The sequence below is a fragment of the Ostrea edulis genome, chromosome 5 (genome assembly GCF_947568905.1).
Source record: "Ostrea edulis chromosome 5, xbOstEdul1.1, whole genome shotgun sequence".
Classification (NCBI taxonomy): domain Eukaryota; kingdom Metazoa; phylum Mollusca; class Bivalvia; order Ostreida; family Ostreidae; genus Ostrea; species Ostrea edulis.
In genome coordinates, this window is record NC_079168.1 from 17,998,440 (window position 1) to 18,011,346 (window position 12,907).

Sequence of the window (12,907 nt, forward strand, 5' to 3'; positions counted from 1 at the left end):
AGAACTTTATGATCAAGGTAATTTCATCCTTCTAAAATTATAGGTTCAATCTTATATTTGATTATTGATTCTTCAAATAATACATCTTAGTAACAAATAAAAATGATAAAATAAGTATGTTGCATTATTAATAAAATCTTTATCAATTAGCACACATATATATACCTCAGTGTTATCAACGTCAGAAAATTACAATTTTCCTTAAACAGTTTCCCAAAAACTGGTTAAAACGATATGATAGTATCCATAACAATTTCATGAAACTGTTTCTTTAAAAAATATACAAAATGTTTGTGAAAAATAAAGGAAATCTATAGCATAATGGACTTGATAAAGGATTCTATGAAAACAGAGTTATTGCCCCTGGATTCAATATTTTCAAACATATAATTGATTATTCATATAGCCTATATATAAGTTAGATTTTTGAAATATTTCATGGTTAACAGGATTTTTTACAATAACTACGTGTTTCATACCGATTGTTAAGCCGTTCTTGGTACACTGATTTTGACTGCGGATAACTCCGTTTACCTGATCAGGATATGGGGCTCACGGCGGGTGTGACCGGTCAACAGGGGATGCTTACTCCTCCTAGGCACCTGATCCCACCTCTGGTGTGTCCAGGGGTCCGTGTTTGTCCAACTATCTATTTTGTATTGCTTGTAGGAGTTATGAGATTGATCACTGTTCGTTATCTTCACCTTGCATTGAAAAAGACTCCAACAAAATTTATGTTCCTTTCATGCATAAATCTTATTAAATCATTGACTTTGCGAAATCTTATGACGTCACAGGAGGGTGGAACAACGTTAAACAATCCTTCGCTGTTGTGCTCAAAAGCCGAAGATCTAACTCCCTTAACGTTTAAATTTTGTCATTTCAACCAGTTTTTATGTACGTTTTATGATGCTGTTGAACATTATTAATATTATCATTGTGCAATTTTCTATTCATCATCTGTTAACGTTTTTGATAAGTTTGTAACATATACATTTTCTTTGGTTTTTGATTAAATTAAACCATTATTACATTATCTTACAGTGAAATACTGGAATTTATCCATTGAATAAAAGTTGTTATTTTTAAATTTGTTTCTTCACACAGTACATTCTATATCCAACAACAAAACATTGAATATATCCTCTTTATATTAAAGTGGAAATTAATACAGCTTTTCTAATCTGAACCCATCTTCACTAGCCAAGGGTTTTCGGTCCACTCCGCTCCCCATGGAGTGGACCGAAAACCCTTGGCTAGCGAAGATGATCTGAACCCAAAATAAGTCAAACTCAAATAACGGGAGGGGGGGGGGGGCTACTTTAAGATGATATTGTAATATACAAACTTTCTTCTAACTGGTCATATATAGCAAAACTTCCATAAGTTGCCATTACTCTTTTAAAAGATAACTTGTTATTATATTCATTGTCATTGCTTTCAGTGTATAGTTCTGCACGGGTGGAAAAGGCGATCTCACAATTGTCTAAAAGTCTTGACAAGCAAAATTGAATAAATAAATAAATAAGCAATGATAAAAAGCAAACTAATAAATATGTGTTAGTTTGCCCCAAGTTCAAATCCTAAATCGTGGGGACTGTGAAGGGTAAAATTTAATTTGGAGCTCGGTATAAATGATTTGATGATCCCTTTAATTGAAATGAAGATATCTTTAATTATTTACAACGATTTTGTTTAAGGAATTAATGCTCACATGGATTCTTTTAAAAAGAGCAACAATTCAATTAAAGAGATTATTGATTGTGGATATGATGAACTGAAGATATCTCTCTAAAAGTGAGCTAAAAACGAATGGGTTGATTTTGTTGTTACAATGTATAAAAATAATTATTCTTCTAATCATTACCTATCATTGTTGCATTTTCATTGTTGAAACAATAAACATTCAGTTGTGTCTTATGTGAGCACCTCAAAACTAAGGGACATACAGGAACCATTCCACGTCCAAATTATCTAAATCTATTACACCGGAAGTTTAAGGTCATCGGCGGTTGAAGCATGGCACGTTGTTTACATAAATTGCTAACTCTTCATGGTAGATTGAAGTCACGTTTTGTGTCAGAGATGGGAATGTTGACAACACACACTAGATACAGTAATGATTTTGTAAGAGCATTCTCTCTCTCGTTCTCAAAGTTCAATGATAAACCGTTTTGCAATGTTGGAACTATAGGACATGTTGACCACGGGAAAACAACTCTTACGGCCGCAATTACCAAAGTTTTATCAGAAGAATTAGGAACAACGAAAACTGTGAAATTTGATGAAATCGACAAAGCACCAGAGGAAAAGAAAAGAGGAATTACCATAAACGCTGCTCACATTAGTTTCGAGTCAACCAAACGGCAATATGCTCACACTGATTGTCCAGGCCATATAGACTTTATAAAGAACATGATTACAGGAGCAGCACAGATGGATGGAGCTATTCTTGTTGTGGCTGCAACAGATGGCACTATGCCCCAAACTCGTGAACATGTGCTACTTGCCAAACAAATTGGTGTCAAACATATAGTGGTTTATATTAATAAAGTTGATGCTGCAGATGAAGAAATGGCAGAGCTTTGTGAAATTGAAGTCCAAATGTTACTGGATGAATACGGATATAAAGGTTCTGAAGTTCCTGTTATTCGAGGATCTGCATTAAGTGCATTGAATGGTGAAAATGAAGAGATTGGGAAAAAATCTATTTTGAAGTTAGTCAACATTCTTGATGAATATATTCCAATACCAGATCGAGATTTGTCAGCCCCATTTGTTTTACCCATAGAATCAGCAGTAAAAATTCCAAGTCGAGGCACAGTTGTCGTCGGAACATTAAAAGATGGTGTAATAAGTAAAGGTGATGCTGCAGAAATCATAGGGCAGGGTGTTTCCATCCACAGTTCAGTAACCGATATTGAAGTGTTTCATGAATCTGTACCAAAGCTTTTTGCAGGGCAAAATGCTGGAGTTCTTTTGAAAGGCATAAAACAGACTAACATTAACCGTGGTATGTTTTTAGTGAAACCAAATACAGCCACTCAGCATTCCCATTTCTGTGCCAAAGTGTATGTCCTAACAAGAGAGGAAGGAGGTCGTACAAAACCAGTTAGAAATGAGTATCAACAGCAACTATTTTGTTCATTGTGGTCTATGGGATGTATCATATATTTGCCAGAGGACCTACCTATGTTAATGCCAGGGGACACTGCGGATGTTAAAATATTATTACGACAGCCAATGATTTTAAAGGTCGGACAACAGTTCACTATACGTGAAAATCGAATTTCCTCTGTGACTGGAATTGTGACAGAAATTTTACCTCCTCTTGATGTTGAAATCAAAGGTTTTACTTTTCTAAAGCCTCAACCTTCAGTTAAGATAGAGGGAAAAAGGAAAAGAAAGTGATATTTTAAAAAATGATTACAATGTACATGTGTGTGAATAAAACATGTAAATTTTATGTAAAGATTTTGAAAACTGCCACTCAGAAGGTTTTGTTCTCTAGATTGGATCAGTTATAAGGGACAATATATTTCATTGTATAGACTGTTAGATTTAGTAAAAAATCTGGCATGCAAGAATTGGATTTAAAAAATCTGGCATGCAAGAATTGGATTTAAAAATCTTTGGTGTTATTCTCATTCTGTGAGCAATACTACCCCAGGGTAGAGGTTCAGACTCCAGGGTGGGGGCCAAACTTGGTATATATATTTATGTGTAAAACATTTTCTTTAATGATTTTGATACTAAATTGAAACTATATAGAACGAATAGGTAGTCCTTTACCAAAATTGTATATTTCATGATCCTAGGGGTAAGGGTTTTGGATCCAAAATTATGATCGTGATTATTGTCTTTATCATTTGAAAGACTTCTTTAAGTTTGATGATACAGTATAATTTAGGAAAAGCAGAAAAGGATGTACCAATATTGTGAATTTCACAACCCCAGGGTTTTGACTCTAGGATGGGTCCAAATTAGTGGTCACATATATATCATATTATGTAAACATCTTGTTTTATACTGTTGCTGAATATTAGAATTTAGCTTAGATATTCAGAACAGGAAATTATTTTCTAGATTTCATGTCCCTTGGGACAAGTGATAATTTTAACTAATACTCGGGTGACTGATAAGGCCCATGGGCCTCTTGTTGGATTCAGTAGAATAAGACATCAGTTCAAATTTGTTTGATCTATCCCACTGCAAAGAACAGGCACCTATGGATAACGTGTCATATATCTAAATATTTTGATGGGAAAAAAAGAAAGGGGTCGAACTTAATTCTCCAGAAAATGGGACTGTATGATCCTCTCATTTCTGTAATTTAATAGAGAAATGATAAACTCCATGTATATATGATGCACACAAATATTGATTTTGAATTCTTTATTTGGTGTTGTATTTACATTCTATGTTACATATACATCTTCATAATATGGAATTAACATTTCTATCCAGTAATTTTTACAAGTTGATCTCGATTTCTTCACTGGTACTTGCTTGGGAGTCGCCTTCAATCCACTCCACATTTACCCCACTGCTGTTTGCCCCATCAGCATGATTAGGTTGCTATGGGCAAAATTATGAAAACATGAACAAGTATTATAATAATGTTACTTTGCTATACATATTATGAATAACAAAAATACAAAACTAGTACAAAATGTAATTAAAATATGATTTAATACATGTAACCGGTAAATTTTATGATTTCAGAATCATTTCAGCTCCATAAAGTTTAATAAAATTCCGAAATAGGTGTAGGACAGCTTATTGTCACTGGCTCAGTTGATTGCCACTGCGTACAAATGAGCAGGTTTAACTGAATGAACAAGAACATTTAGCAACATTCAAGGGAATATGTGAATCTGTGCTTCATTGCATGTCAAGTGTCCGATATGCATACTCTCATCTACATGTACCATGAACAGATAGCAGTTGGTTGTCATATTTGGAATTCAAATAATTCATTATCTAGTGTAGGACGCTCACATGAAATTGTATGAAGTGTATACATACTTTTTTGATGGGCGGAGGACTTTTAAATTCCTTGTACATCAGCCAAATGTATGCCATCTCCAGCAAAACAAGACAGACAATTCCCTGTTTAAAAATAGGGAAAAAATATAATTAGAGAGGGAAAATCCTGTATGTGCAGTTAATATTTCATCATGGGAGTAGATGTTAACCACAGATGTTTGACGTTTTGAATAGATTTAATACTTCATTTTTTTTTTAAATAATGTCTTTCTGTAAATAAACTACTCAATAGTGCTGAATAGTTTCTTTACAAAATAGGAAGACAATTTTTGTAAAACACCAAGCACAAGTGATGTTAACAAATCTAATAAAATTGTTTTGGGGCAGAGTACATGTTTTCTGGAGCTCAAAATTCACATAAACTCAAATCTTTAATGAGGAATGCTACACCCAAGAAAGTTGATGTGAATGAAAAATGGAGGGTATGTACAATAATTTGAAATTGATGACACCTTCAAGTAATGAATGAGATTTCAATTATTTGAGTTTATATTAATTTGGCACTGGTCCAATTTTTAAGTCGTGTATTATATTTTGGGAAAATCTCATTTTTGGAAATATATACTTTTCGTACTGGACTGAAACGTTTGATCTACATATATAGTTATATCCTCCACTGAGCTAGTCAGCAACTTGTGATTTGTGGGGGGTGGGGGGGGGGGGTCAATGTTTGAAGATCCAGGTTGGGGAAAGGGAATAGAAGGGGCTGGCAGAGGGAGATAAAAGGATAGGGAGGAAGTTGGAGATGTGGATCTCTGCCCACCCATCATATCCGTCCGTTCCCCCTTCTTTAACTAGGGGCGTAGCTTCGTTAGGCTCGAGTAGGCACGTGCATACACAGTTCTTTTAATTTTCAAAACACATTTTTGTCCATAAATGTTTGCAAAATATAAGATGTTCATATATATTTCCAGTCTTTAAAATCCGATATAAAAATATCATTCCGTCGGACCTTTTCTTTTTATAATGTATTCTACATATTTTCTAAACTTTGGTGATCACAATGACTCGAAATTTGTTAAAAGTTGTATAATATTTAATGTCTATTGCAATCATTTTGATGTTCCGAGAAGTGCAAGCAAGTCCTAATATTTCAAAATTTTCTCGGGGGTAACCCCTCGACCCCCCCCCCCCCCCTTCTCAGCTTCGCTCCTCAGTAAAACCTTTAGTTTCATCTTTCGGGCCTAGCTACACATTAAAATATTCCTAGCTACGCCCCTGTTAACTGATGTAATACTCACAAGGAATGTTTTTGCATCGATCTCGCTAGCAATAGCACTGTCACATGCTGACCCGCTGCTGTCACATGCTGCATAATCCATGAAAGATAAGGCATCCCAGAACGATATGTCTGGTTCATTGCTGAAATATAACAAATTAGAAATGGACTGTACAGAATTTCCACCATAAAAAAAAAAAAAAGATCTGAAGATTTGAAAGACTCACGCTTTCGTACATACCATTTGATAACCTCATAAAGAGGGTGGAGTAAAATGGGGATTGCCGCCAATTTAGAAGTGAAATAGCCGAAAATTCTCATCGCTTTAGAAAATTTCATTGCGCTTTCATTGTGATGTCTCACATTGTGACGTCACCGTCTTTGACAAATATACAATATAATTATGACGTCACAATAGTACCGATAATTTAACTGTTGAATAAAAGTTTGCATAGACTACATGCAAACTTCCACCAGAGTTCGTTTGCTCACAAACCATCTATTCGTAGGTGACGTAATGAGGCCTCGACGGGGAGTTTGAGACTACATGTACATGTATATATTATTGTGTCCTGAAAAGCCATCTATTCTAAATGTAACTGGGAAATTTATTTTGAACAATATATGCAATTAACAATATCAACACTATAAACTATGAGTTATGTAATCACTTCTCAGGGGTGGGTCCAGGAATTGCATGCAGTTACGGGGGGAACCACTTTATGAGGCAGGGGGTCTGGGGGCCGCCTTGAGGTGGGGGCCCAGGGGGCGAAGCCCGCGGAAGCTCCTGGATTTTACAGATTTTAGAGGGTTTGAAATATGTCTTCTATTTAGTCATTTGTACTATTTTCTATCATTTCTAATAAGGTGAAATTAATAATATGACGCAAATTTTAAGGGTTTTTGGAAAACAATTAAGTTCTCCCAATGAAGTTATTCAAGAAATCAAACGATTTTGTCATTTATTTCTCCGGGAGTAGAAGAAATCATTGCTTCTTTTATCGTTTAGTATATTTTTCTAAACAAGATACCACGATTTACCTTAAATTTGAAAATTTTAGGGGGGGGGGCGCCGGCTGCGCCCCCCCCCCCCTTAAATAGGCCACTGCTTCTTTTTCTTTGCAAGTATATATTTTCATGCTGCCCCTTGATTGGAAAAAGATTAATATGTTCTATTTCGCCTAGATCTGTTTTCCCCGAACTATTTATCAGTGTACAAAATTAGAAAACCATTCATTCTATTAACTTATGCAGCAGAAACACAGGTACTCGATGTTTTTTCCACTAGTTTCCTGATACAGTTCAGTGACTCTTCAGTAAGTAAATGAATGGAACATGTTGGTGTCTCACCACAGGGTAATGAAATGCGTCTAGTGTGGCGGGGATCAAAATTGTAGATCTACTGCTGCCGCTGGCTAGCTTACTTGTAGGTGAAATGGTGAGTCGAGTGCGTAAATCTTGCCTTGCCAGTACAAAGCCTCTACACTACCAAGACTCCTTTCAATGCCTCCCCGTGGCAATGCACATCAACTGGAATCTAGTATCTCAGGCTAAATTGAAAGGGGATCTCGGAGCAGCAAGGGCCCCAGAGATGCAGTGTGTAGGCCCACCGGCGTGTGGATATGCCCTAGCACTCATCAGCCTTGTCCCAGCAATGGGTCAAATAGCTCTGCTGCCTTGTGGATACCCATTTATGAGAAAGGCTAAGGGAGAGGTAACCCTAACAGAAACCCTAAGTGCTGAAGTCGGAGGTGATTGGGCCATAACTGGTGCACTTTAACAGACCACAACACCACGCATTTACAGCCATTATGACACGTGGAATCGCAACTAATCGATATGGTGTTCGCCCTGTGATATCCCACCAGGCAGGTGCAGTGCCGGGCTCCCTACCTCGAAGGAGCCCAACCAATGCTACTGGAGGTACCTTGATTTCGTCTCGTGGAGCCAGGGGACGGTCAAGGAAAGCTACTGGCCAAAAGAACAACCCAAAACAGAAAGAACAACCAGTAATTAACATCATGCACTGGAATGCAGAAGGAGTATCTAACAAAAGACAAGAACTGCAGCTTTTTCTTCATGAAAACAACGTCAACATATGTTGTATCCAAGAGACACACTTACAGGAAAGTAAACATTTAAAAATTAGAGGATACCAAGTTTTCAGAAGTGATAGAAAAGAAAGAAAGAAAGGGGGTGTGATGACACTGATAAGAAACAATATAAACGCCAGAGAGACCATTCGTTATATGAAGGAAGCTGAATATCTCGAAGTGAAAGTTACCATCAAGGATCGCACCATCAACATTATTAACTACTCTTGTCCAAATGATAAGAAGCTCTCATTAGATACCATACATACATCTGACAGCAATTTTATTATTGCAGGAAACTTTAACAGCCAATCTCAGAGTTGGGGGTACAACACATTAGATAAACGAGGAGAAGACATAGAAGATTGGCAAGATAAACACCACCTTATTCTCATCAATGATCCAACTGATACTCCTACCTTCTACTCACGTCGATGGCACACAACAACTACACCAGATCTGGCTTTTTGCTCAGGTGACGTGCATAGGAATATCAGCAGAAAAGTATGTGATCAGTTAGGAGGCAGTGACCATCGACCTGTTATACTATCCATCAAAGAAACAGGAATACCTTTGCATGCTCCCCCACCTCGATGGAATTATAAGAAAGCAAACTGGAAGAAATTCGAAACATGTACTGATCAACTCACAAAAGACATAGAAATAGAAGGCAAGAACATCAACAATGTTGTCAAGATATTCAATGCAAGCATAGTGAAAGCAGCAAAAGAGAGTATACCAAGGGGTGTGAGAAAAGACTACAAGCCATACTGGTGCAATGAAATCCAACAAACACATGATGCACTCACAACAGCAAGAGAACAGGCCAAGGCAAATCCAAGTCAAGAAAATAACATCAAGCTCCAACAAAGGAAAGCAAACCACCTAAGAACTAAGCTTCAATGCCAGAGACGTGGATGGAGAGAAAAGACAGCATCTCTCAATATGGAAAAGGATTCAAAAAAGCTATGGAATTTGACAAAAGCTCTTAATGATGAAGGAAATAGAGGCCTTACCATCACGCTAGAACATCAAGGACAAACAACCACTGGCGAAACTGCAGCAAATGCTTTTGCAAAAGGTTACCAGACTGAGAGTGATACGAACATTCCTTCATCTCTTAAAAAAGAAGCAAGACAAGAAGAAAGAGAGAGATCAAAACAAGCTACACATGACATAATGCAGAGAGAGATCACAATTGATGAATTGAAAAGATCTTTAAAAAAGTTGAAAAAGAAAAAGTATCCAGGTCCCGACAACATCACCAATGAGATGTTACAACACCTTGGTAACTCAGCACTGAAAACACTGCTTGATATCTTCAATCTAAGTTGGATTCAAGGACAAGTACCACAATGTTGGAAAGATGCTATAATGATCCCAATACTAAAGAGAGGAAAGAACAAGTCAAAAGCTTCCAGCTACCGCCCTATAAGCCTAACAAGCAGTTGCTGTAAACTGATAGAACGTATAATCAACAAGCGCATGCAAGTCGATTTAGAATCAGAGAAGATCATTGGACATGAACAAGCAGGCTTTAGACAATACAAAAGTACAGAAGACCAGACAACACATCTAGCACAGGTTATTGAAGATGCCTTCCAAGCCAAAAAAGTAACACTTGCTGTATTCATAGATCTACAAAAAGCCTTTGATAAAGTATGGAAAGATGGACTACTAGTAAAATTGCTCAGATCTGGAATCGGTGGTAGAATGTACAAATGGATCAAATCATATTTGAACAACAGAAAAGCCAAAGTTTTGGTTGATGGACAGTGTGGAAAAAAGTCCTTCTACGACAAGGGGTTCCACAGGGAGGAGTACTCCCGCCGACCCTTTTTATCCTCTATATGAACGATCTTGTTCAACAGCTACCAAAAGGTGTACGCACAGCCCTTTATGCAGACGATCTTGTTCTCTGGTGCTCAGAGGAATATACAACCACAGCAAAATACAGAATACAAACTGCTTTAGACAGGGTAGTGACATGGGCTGAGCAATGGTGTGTTACAATCAACAGAGAAAAAACAACTGGAACTCTGTTCTCACTCTCCCAGAAAAACCAATCTGTACAGCTTAATCTGGGCAGCACATCACTAGAGATTGAAGACCAACAAACATATCTTGGAGTAACCTTTGATAAAAGAATGACATGGAAGCAGCATATAACATCAGCTGAAGCAAAAGCAAGAAGAAAACTAAGCATCATGAGGAAATTGGCAGGAACAAATTGGGGTGCCAATGAAAAAATATTAAAATCAGTTTACCAGGGGAATGTTCGTCCACATCTCGAATATGGATCTACCTCATGGATGACAGCAGCAAAAACCCACCTACAGACCTTAGACAAAGTACAGAACCAGGCACTACGAATCATCACAGGTGCCATGAAGTCAACCCCAATACATAGTAGTATGGAGGAGATAACAAACATAACTCCGCTAAGTAAGAGAAGAGAGTGCAATGCAATGTTACAAGCCGCAAAATACTGCTGTACTGAAGATCACCCAATGAATAATAGACTAACGCAACTCTCATCAGGCAGACTGAAAAGATCAAGTTTTGTATTAGAGACAAGAGCTTTACAAAGAGAACATCATGAATCGCTACCAAAGCAAGTCAAACCTATAGCCTTTTCTGTAAATGACTACCCTACTGAAGATAAACTGAGAAATGTCAGCATTCAGACATCAGTACCAAACATCACATCCAAAGATGAACAATCTGATATTGTAAAGAAAACTCACACTATGACCATGCTAGAAGAACAGTACCCCTCTGAATTTTGGATAAGAGTATTCACGGACGGATCAGCCACAAATGCAATAAAAAACGGAGGGGCTGGTATATACATCCAATATCCAAATGGAGAGCGACAATCTGAAGCAATACCAACAGGCTTGCATTGTTCCAACTATAAAGCTGAAGAAAAAGCCATCAGTCATGCTGCACATACCATCACAGACAAAGTCAATATCACAACTCCAGTTGTTTTCCTTACAGATGCTCTGTCTGTATTACAGGGATTGACAAACAACAAGCTACCATCACTAGAACAGGCGCTATTTAACATTAAAAGTCGCATAACAGTGCTACAATGGATCCCTTCGCACTGTGGAGTCTATGGTAATGAACAAGCTGACATTCTCGCAAAACAAGGTGCTGGACAACAACAGGAGGAAAACCCAGTCTGCCTTGCAGAGATGAAAACCATAATAAAATCTCTGTACAGAAAATCCAACCATCAAGACAGTTACCACCATCTGTCGAGACCTGAACAAACTGTCATATTCAGACTGGGGACAGGACACAATAGACTAAACAAACATCTGAACAGAGTGATGAAAGTGGTACCATCCCCAATGTGTCCCTGTGGTGAGGCAGAACAAGATACAACACATATTCTAGACATGCAAGAACCATCAGGCATTGAGACAAAGGATATGGCCATTACCAACAACCATCCAGGAAAAGCTATTTGGAACAGTGGAGGACTTACAGAAGACCACCAGATTCGTAGAGGAAGCAGAAATCCAAGTGTAGAGGCGAACGACAAGAAGAAGAAGAACATTCTATCAATTTTCAGTGATCATTAAAAATATCTATAATTTAAAAAAATGTCTACCTATAAACAAACTATTCACAAAGGTATATCACGTTGCCATCTTGGTTTTCTTTTTTACCAGTTGCATCACTTGCAATTTTTGGCAATAAAAGAAAGACTAGAATACGACTAGATGTAGTACAACACATGTAACTACTAGTATATCGCTACAGCTGATACGTACATAATAAAATTGATCACAAAACTGCAAAGGATGCCGAGAACAATGCTTAAGAATCTCTGAACATTGTACCGTATTTGACAGGAGTATACATGACACGCAATATTTATATTTATTCCATATTATCTTATATAGTTTATGAAATATCTTCCATTTCCAATAAGATATCTAATTTATTTTATAATATAGGTATCTTTTAATTTACATTTTATAAAGTATTTCATGAAATATATCAGATATCTTGTAAATTGTATAAGATATCTCATAAGGTTATAAGATAACTTACATATCAAACAAGATATCTTATAAAGTTTATGAGATAACTTATAAAAAATAGAATATATCTTACAAATTTGTTTTTATAAGATATTTTATAAAACATATAAGATATCTGATATGTTTTATAAGATATCTCATAACCTTTATAAGATATTTTATAAGATATCTCATAAATGAATTTTTATTCATGTAAAATATTTCATAAACTTTTAAGATATCTTATAAATTTTATAAATATGTCTTATAACTTTTATAAGATATCGTATAAAAGAAAGATTATAACATATCTCATATTTTATAAGGTATCGCACAGTTTATAAGATATCATAAAATATATAAGATATTTCATAAACTTTATAAGATATTTTGTATATTAAACAAGATATATCAAAGTTTATGAGATATCTTATAAAATATATGGGATATCTGATTAACTTTCTTTTATAAGATATCGTATAAAAGTTATAAGCTATTTCATAAAA

General features: G+C 36.3%; 3 protein-coding genes across 3 annotated transcripts; 2 read left to right on the plus strand and 1 right to left on the minus strand.

Moving 5' to 3' along the window:
* Positions 1-1,728: 1,728 nt before the first annotated feature.
* LOC125652689 (elongation factor Tu, mitochondrial-like) lies at positions 1,729-3,489 on the plus strand. Its single transcript, XM_048882044.2, has one exon. It carries the CDS (start codon positions 2,020-2,022, stop codon positions 3,409-3,411), a length of 1,392 nt encoding a protein of 463 aa, XP_048738001.1. The 5' UTR covers positions 1,729-2,019; the 3' UTR covers positions 3,412-3,489.
* An 891-nt stretch (positions 3,490-4,380) lies between these two features.
* Positions 4,381-6,606, minus strand: LOC125652690 (uncharacterized). Its single transcript, XM_048882046.2, has 4 exons — positions 6,510-6,606; positions 6,291-6,411; positions 5,029-5,112; positions 4,381-4,578 (listed from the first exon to the last, which is right to left on the minus strand). Exons 1-4 carry the CDS (start codon positions 6,587-6,589, stop codon positions 4,474-4,476), a joined length of 390 nt encoding a protein of 129 aa, XP_048738003.2. The 5' UTR covers positions 6,590-6,606; the 3' UTR covers positions 4,381-4,473.
* A 3,605-nt stretch (positions 6,607-10,211) lies between these two features.
* LOC130054911 (uncharacterized) lies at positions 10,212-11,957 on the plus strand. Its single transcript, XM_056166011.1, has one exon. It carries the CDS (start codon positions 10,212-10,214, stop codon positions 11,955-11,957), a length of 1,746 nt encoding a protein of 581 aa, XP_056021986.1.
* The last annotated feature ends 950 nt before the right edge of the window (positions 11,958-12,907 follow it).

Coding starts and splice junctions, on each gene's coding strand:
- LOC125652689 (XM_048882044.2), top strand. CDS start 2,020: ATGGCACGTTGTTTACATAAATTGCTAACTCTTCATGGTAGATTGAAG.
- LOC125652690 (XM_048882046.2), bottom strand. CDS start 6,589: ATGAGAATTTTCGGCTATTTCACTTCTAAATTGGCGGCAATCCCCATT. Junction 6,412..6,509: donor CTTTATGAGGTTATCAAATG/GTATGTACGAAA, acceptor GTTATATTTCAG/CAATGAACCAGACATATCGT. Junction 4,579..5,028: donor GTCCTCCGCCCATCAAAAAA/GTATGTATACAC, acceptor TTTTGCCCATAG/CAACCTAATCATGCTGATGG.
- LOC130054911 (XM_056166011.1), top strand. CDS start 10,212: ATGAACGATCTTGTTCAACAGCTACCAAAAGGTGTACGCACAGCCCTT.